Below are 7,142 nucleotides of genomic sequence, written 5' to 3'. Positions count from 1 at the left end.
CAGCTTTTGTCTTCTCCAGATGTTAACTGATGGACTGGAGTGCTGTGGATTATTGTGATGTTTTTATCAGCTGTTTGGACTCTCATTCTGACGGCACCCATTCACTGCAGAGCATCCATTGCTGAGACACTGATGCAGTGCTACATTTCTCCAAACCTGATGAAGAAACAAACTCATCCTGATCTCAGATGAACTGAAGGTGAGCACATTTTCAGCACATTTAAAATTTAAATACAACCCATAAAAACCAAACAGAATGTACATCAAATCTCTGTTCAATGACCTGCTGAGTCATTGTGAAATATTCCCAAAAGTTCATCTCGGGTGTCTGTGTGAAGGTTGAGGCGAGTGTTTCTGCTGTGAGTCACATGAATTATTGCAGCAGTCGCTGTTTAATGTTCACAAATCACATCACTAGTGTGTAAAAGATCATCGGTCGCTATGAATTCAGTGTTGTAATAACATTAAACTCTTTATATTTGTTCTGGCAGCAAACATTACTTTCAAAGACAAGATCTTTTATGGGTTTATGAAACCTTGGTTGGGTAAGTGATGTCCAAACACACATCTGAACACACACTCTCTGTCCTAAATATTATGCAAGAATTACAGTACTGCTTAAAAGTTTGGGGTCAGTTACAATTTGTTTTGAAAGAAATTAATACTTTTATTCATTTACACAATAAATTGATCAAATGCGGCGATAAAGACATTTATAATGTTACACAAGATGCAAGATTCGATTCATCTGTGAATCCTGAAAAATAAAATGCATCACAGTTTCCACAAAAATATTGTGCAGCACGACTGTTTTCAACATTGATAATAATCAGAAATGTTCCTCGATCAGCATATTAGAATGATTTCTGAAGATCATGTGACACTGAAGACTGCTGAAAATACAGGTTTTATCACAGAAATAAATTACAGTTTAACAGATACTCTCATAGAAAACAGCTGTTTTAAATTCTAATAATATTTAACATTTTTACTGTTTTTACTGTATTTTTAATCCAATGAATGCAGCCTCGGTGAGCAGAAGAGGCTCTTTCAAAACATTAAAAAGTGTAACCGACCCTAAACCTTTAAACAGTAAGTTTCTCTCTGTATAAAGCACTTCCTGTGTGTTTTCCAGGCCATTGTCTTCTGCTGCAGAACGGTCAGGAATGGTCACGCCATCGACGACTTCTGACTCCTGCTTTCCACTTCGACATCCTCAAAAAATATGTTCACATATTCAACCAGTCCACCAACATCATGCATGTATGTCAAACATTTAAAATCTACATTTATAGATTGTCAACACCATAAATCTCTAGTCGCACTTAATTGCATTAATCTTTTGTGCATGTGAGGATGCACAGCGCTGCAAAGCTGCAGATTTTGTAATGATAATCTACTGTGAATTTCCTGATGTTTGTGTGTTTCGTGCAGTTTCACACATCTCACAGATACAGTGTTTGCATTGGCAGTGCCAACCGACTGCACACAAGCCAACCGCTGAGCCACAATGAGTTTTATCACATTTATCACAGCAGCTGAAGCACTCAAGATATTCATCTGAGAACAGGGAACAATACAGAGTGAATCTCACAAAACACTTCCAGGTCATGATTTCACTGCAAAATCAAGAGAATGAAATGAGGAAATACATTATTTTTTCTGTTTCCATTCCAGTGTTATCATTAAGAGACTATTGTAGTGTTTAGTAGTATTTTAAATCGGCTTTTTATTTTATTTCAAACTAAGGTTTTAGCAATTTAGTTTGTTTGGTCTTTTTTTTTTTTTTTTTTAAATGTCTATATAGTTTTTATTTTTAGTTAGTGGCAACTAGCTGAAAAAAATATTAATTTGAGGCTTTTTTATATTTTATTTACATTTTAATTTATTTCAAGTAGTGAAATGTTTTGTTATAGTTTTAGTTTTAATTCGTTATAAGAACTCTGTTTCAGTTTAATTTGAGTTAAAGTGTTAGTAATATTGTTGTTTTTTCTTTTTAGTTATTTTATTTTTGTTTGTTAAAATATGGCTATTTAGTTTTTATTATTATTATTAGTTTTCAGCTTTTTTATATTTTACTTTATTTCAGTTAACATTATTTATTGTAGTGTTTGGTAGTATTTTGAATCAGCTTTTCTTTTTATTATTTTATTAAAAAATATGGCTATTTATTTTTATTTGTTTTAGTTATTTTAGTATTCAACTTAAACTACAACTTTTTTATATTTTACTTTATTTCAGTTATCATTACAAAAATGTATGTATTTATTTATTTTATTTTAGTTTATTTAACTATAATAACCCCGATTGTGACATTATTTTCATGCAAATTTATTAAAATATTCCCCAGATTCCCAATACAGTATTTTAATGTTCTTAAAATGTGCTTCATATTCTCTAAGCAAAATATTATTTCTCGTTTCCTTTTGTGAAATTGCGACCTGGACGTGTGTTTTTTTGGAGGGTTTTTTGTGCATCTTTTCTTCCTATTTTTAGGAGAGCCATCAGCAGTCATCATCACAATAGCATTTGTGTTTTCACGCGGATGTGTGTGTGTCTGAACTGAAGTGTGATGATCAGCGGTTTGTGTTTGTTGTGTGATTCAGGCTAAATGGCGCCTGCTGGCTGAGGAGCAGGACAGTCTGGATATGTTTGAGCACATGAGCTCCATGACGCTGGACAGTCTGCTCAAATGCACCTTCAGCTGTGACAGTCACTGCCAGGGGTGAGTGAGTCTGTACATCATACACCAATACAACAAATCTCACTCGCAAACTCACGTCTGTCTCTCTCTCAGGAAACCCAGTGAATACATCGCAGCCATTCTGGAGCTGTCCAAACTGCTGGTTCAGAGGCAGCATTACCTTCCGTATCACTGGGACTGGCTGTACTGGCGCTCCGAACCGGGACGGCGCTTTCGCAAGGCGTGCAACATCGTGCATCAGTTCACGGCTAAAATCGTGCAAGAACGCCGTTCCCAACTCGACCAGCAGGGGCCTGCAAAGAACCGCACGGAAAACCTGGAATACACTGGAGGCTACAAGAAAAAAGACACGGATCTCATTGATTTACTGCTGCTGTCAAAAGCAAGTGTTTATAAACAACGGCTACTTTCACTAAATCTTCTGCTCAGCAGGACTGCGTTAATTTGATCAAAAATACAGTAAAATTGTGAAATATTATTATGATGTCAAACAGCAGTTTTCTATGTGAATCTATATTAAGCTGTAATTTATTTCTGTGATGCGCAGCTGTATTTTCAGCATCATTACTCCAGTCTTCAGTGTCACATGATCTTCAGAAATCAGTATAATATGCTGATCTGCTGCTCGAGAAACATTTCTGATTATTATCAATGTTGAAAACAGTCGTGCTGCACAATATTTTTGTGGAAACTGTGATGCATTTTATTTTTCAGGATTCACAGATGAACAGAAAGTTCAGAAGAACAGCATTTACTGGTAATAGAAATCTTTCGTAACATTATAAATGTCTTTACTGTCACTTTTGATCATTTTAATGCGTCCTTAATGAATAAAACTTCATTTCTTTTTTTTACCCCAAGCTTCTGAATGGTAATTTATCACAGTTTACATAACAATATTGTGCAGCACAACTGTTTCTCGAGCAGCAGATCAGCATATTATACTGATTTCTGAAGATCATGTGACACTGAAGACTGGAGGAATGATGCTGAAAATACAGCTGCGCATCACAGAAATACATTACAGTTTAACAGAGATTCACATAGAAAACAGCTGTTTTACATCATAATAATATTTCACATTTTTACTGTATTTTTGATCAAATAAATGCAGTCTCGGTGAGCAGAAGAGACTCTTTCAGAAACACTTAAAAATCTTAATTCTTCCAAGTTTTGGCCACCAGTGTGAAGAAGTTGATGTATTATTTTTCTCATGTTCAGGATGAGAACGGCGAGGGACTCACGAACGAGGAGATCCAGGCTCATGCAGATATGTTCATGTTTGCCGGTGAGTCTAGCGCTCACATTCATTGGTTCTGTGTGTGTTTGGATGATGAAGCATCACTGTCGTCTTCATCAGGTCACGACACCACTGCCAGCGCCCTCTCCTGGATCTTCTACAACCTGGCAATGCATCAGGATCATCAGGAGCGCTGTCGAGCTGAAATCAGATCAGTGCTGCCAGACGGAGACGAACACGACCTCAGCTGGTCAGAGCAACTCACTTCAGAATAACGATCAATCAAACAGGACTCTTACTGCATGCACACTGCACACATTCTACTGCATACTATTTTAGAGAAATAGTATGTGGAACCATATGCATTTTTATTCTACAACACATAAACAATTGTATGATACATTGTTGTCGCATGACATCGTGTTTAATTCAGCGAGTAGCATGCTATAATCTAGGACACATCAAAATAAAATGAAGGAACCAGCCATCAATTTAATAATTTAAACACGAAAATGGAATTTAAAACTGCTTATTAATTGTGTTAAAATATACAATAAATTACTAAATCATTTTTAAATTGATATATCTGAAATACATGTTTTAAAATAAAACCATAAATTTGTCAAATAATAAAATGCATCCAGTTATATAATCACAGAAATAAATATGGTTATTTTGCATTTTTATGTATTATTATTATTATATTTTGTAAGTTTTAAAATGTAGTTAAAATAAAACATTAAATTAAAAATAAAAAGACACATTCAGTAAATTCATCTTTTAAAATGCAGTTAAATAAAACCATAAATGTGTCAAATAATAAATCATTTTTAAATGCATCCAATTATAATGTCAAAAATAAATATTTTGTATTTTTAATAGTTTTCTGTAAAAAAAACTGTTTTAAAATGTAGTTAAGATAAAACAATAAATTACTAAATAATTTTTAAATTGAAGAAATAAATATATGTAAAACTGATTAGTAATGCAGTTAAATTAAACAAAACAATACAATAATAAATCATTTTTAAATGCATCCACTTATAATCTCATATGTTAATAAATTAAATTAGCATTTTTAACAGATTTTTTGTAAAACTAATAAATAAACTGTTTTGTTCAATCTTGTTTTAAAATTGCAATTAAATAAAACTAAAATAGTCCAAAAATTAATATTTTTTAAATGCATCCAATTATAATCTCAGAAATCAATATGCTTATTTTGCACACACAAAAAAAAAGAGCGAGAGAGACGGAGATAGATGTTAAAAATGACCTTCGGACACGCATCACACTGGAAATGAAGGTCAAGTCAAGCACATTGCATCGTGGGACACAGTGTTTCTGAATAGTTGTATACTGCACATTTTGACAGACGTAGCACATCATCTATGCATACTGCGCTCAGACATCATACTGCAGATGTAGTAAGAGTGGTGTGGTAGTGTGTTATTATGAAGGTCAGCAGGGAACGGGCATGTTTGGAATAAAGTACTAGCGCACTAACTGTGATTCTGTGTAGGGAGGATCTGAGTCACCTGCCCTTCACCACTATGTGCATCAAGGAGAGTCTGAGGCTTCACTCGCCCGTTCTGGCGCTCACCCGCTACTACTCACAAAACATGAAGACGCCCGGAGACTGCATCATTCCCCAGGGTCAGAGCATCACACACACACACACACACACACACACTACGACTGCTGAAGCATTGCATCATGATGATGAGCTTCACACTGCTGCGTTTGTCTGTCTGCAGGAAGTCTCTGTTTGATCAGTATTTATGGTGTCCATCGAAACCCTGAAGTCTGGCCTGATCCAGAGGTGAGTGGACTTTATTGTTAGTATTTATTAATATTTTAAGTTTTTTTTTCGAGTTTAATTTTACTTTATTTTTAGTCATTTTGATGTTTTTATTCAATTTAATTTTTTTATGTCTAGTTGCATTTTTAGTTACATTAATGAAACAAATCATGTATTTATTATTTACATTTTAATTTATATTATTTTTGTATTATTCATAATTATAATAACAAATAAATTCAATTATTTTCTTTCAGTTAACTTCCAAGGCAACTTATTTAATTTTCTAGTATCAGTATTTAATTTAATATTTATATTTTATGTAATTTATTTTTATTTCAATTAATGAAAATGTTTAAGAGTACTAGTTTTTATTTAATGATAACAACACTGCACTGAGCTAAATATATACCTAAATATATAATTCACCTCCTTTTAAAACCTAATGCATTTGTTTATTTTGTTATTATAACACTGCATGATTATATGTTTAGTTGCATTTCAGGGTTATTAACTAAAACCAAAACCCAAAAAAAACTTCAACTGAAAAAAAATTGATATATAAAAACAATTATTTCAGCTAGTTACCAAGGTAACATTTCTAATTTTCATTGAGTTTTACTTGATGTACTAAAGTAACTAAAATTAATAAAATATTAATAAAAATTATGTAGACATAATAAAAATTAAAAAAAAGAATAAAAACAAATTACTAAAATGAAAACAGATAAAATAATTCAAAATATTAATACAAATACTAATATTATCTTAATGATACTGAAATAAATCGTTGGCATTTTATTATCCAAGCAGACCTGAGGTGTGTTTTTGGTGGTGACGCACTAGTTGAGCAGCACGGCTCTGATCTGCAGTGAATGGATGAGTTATCGATGAGCTTTTCTCTGTGCAGGTTTACGACCCCATGCGCTTCGACCCGGAGAACTCACACGGACGCTCGCCTCACGCTTTCATTCCCTTCTCAGCAGGACCCAGGTACACACACACACACACACACACTCACTCACTCACTCACTCACACGCACACACTCACTCACTCACTCACACGCACACACTCAGACACACACACACACACTCTCTCACACACACACTCAGACACGCACACACACACTCACTCACTCACTCACTCACTCACACACACACTCACTCACTCACTCACTCACTCACTCACTCACTCACTCACTCACTCACTCACTCACTCACTCACTCACTCACTCACTCACTCACTCACTCACTCACTCACTCACTCACTCACTCACTCACTCACTCACTCACTCACTCACTCACTCACTCACTCACTCACTCACTCACTCACTCACTCACACGCACACACTCAGACACGCACACACACACTCACTCACTCACTCACACGCACACAC

At 34.5% G+C, this 7,142-nt stretch overlaps 1 protein-coding gene across 2 annotated transcripts in view; it reads left to right on the top strand.

Annotated features, from left to right (window-relative positions):
- The window catches only part of cyp4f3 (cytochrome P450, family 4, subfamily F, polypeptide 3), a 14,981-nt gene that overhangs the window by 5,690 nt on the left and 2,149 nt on the right, over window positions 1-7,142 (top strand). For both annotated transcript variants that reach the window (XM_016288928.1, XM_016288929.1), the window contains exons 4-12: window positions 492-545; window positions 1,136-1,263; window positions 2,607-2,725; window positions 2,798-3,086; window positions 3,926-3,992; window positions 4,065-4,194; window positions 5,467-5,600; window positions 5,702-5,766; window positions 6,656-6,738. In XM_016288928.1, the coding sequence (XP_016144414.1) occupies window positions 492-545; window positions 1,136-1,263; window positions 2,607-2,725; window positions 2,798-3,086; window positions 3,926-3,992; window positions 4,065-4,194; window positions 5,467-5,600; window positions 5,702-5,766; window positions 6,656-6,738 (1,069 nt within the window). The remainder of the gene's footprint in view (window positions 1-491; window positions 546-1,135; window positions 1,264-2,606; window positions 2,726-2,797; window positions 3,087-3,925; window positions 3,993-4,064; window positions 4,195-5,466; window positions 5,601-5,701; window positions 5,767-6,655; window positions 6,739-7,142) is intronic.

The sequence above is a fragment of the Sinocyclocheilus grahami genome, unplaced genomic scaffold (assembly GCF_001515645.1).
Source record: "Sinocyclocheilus grahami isolate Dianchi unplaced genomic scaffold, SAMN03320097.WGS_v1.1 scaffold236.1, whole genome shotgun sequence".
Lineage (NCBI taxonomy): Eukaryota > Metazoa > Chordata > Actinopteri > Cypriniformes > Cyprinidae > Sinocyclocheilus > Sinocyclocheilus grahami.
Note: the sequence above shows the minus strand (reverse complement) of the source record. Positions and strands in the feature narration are given on the sequence as shown.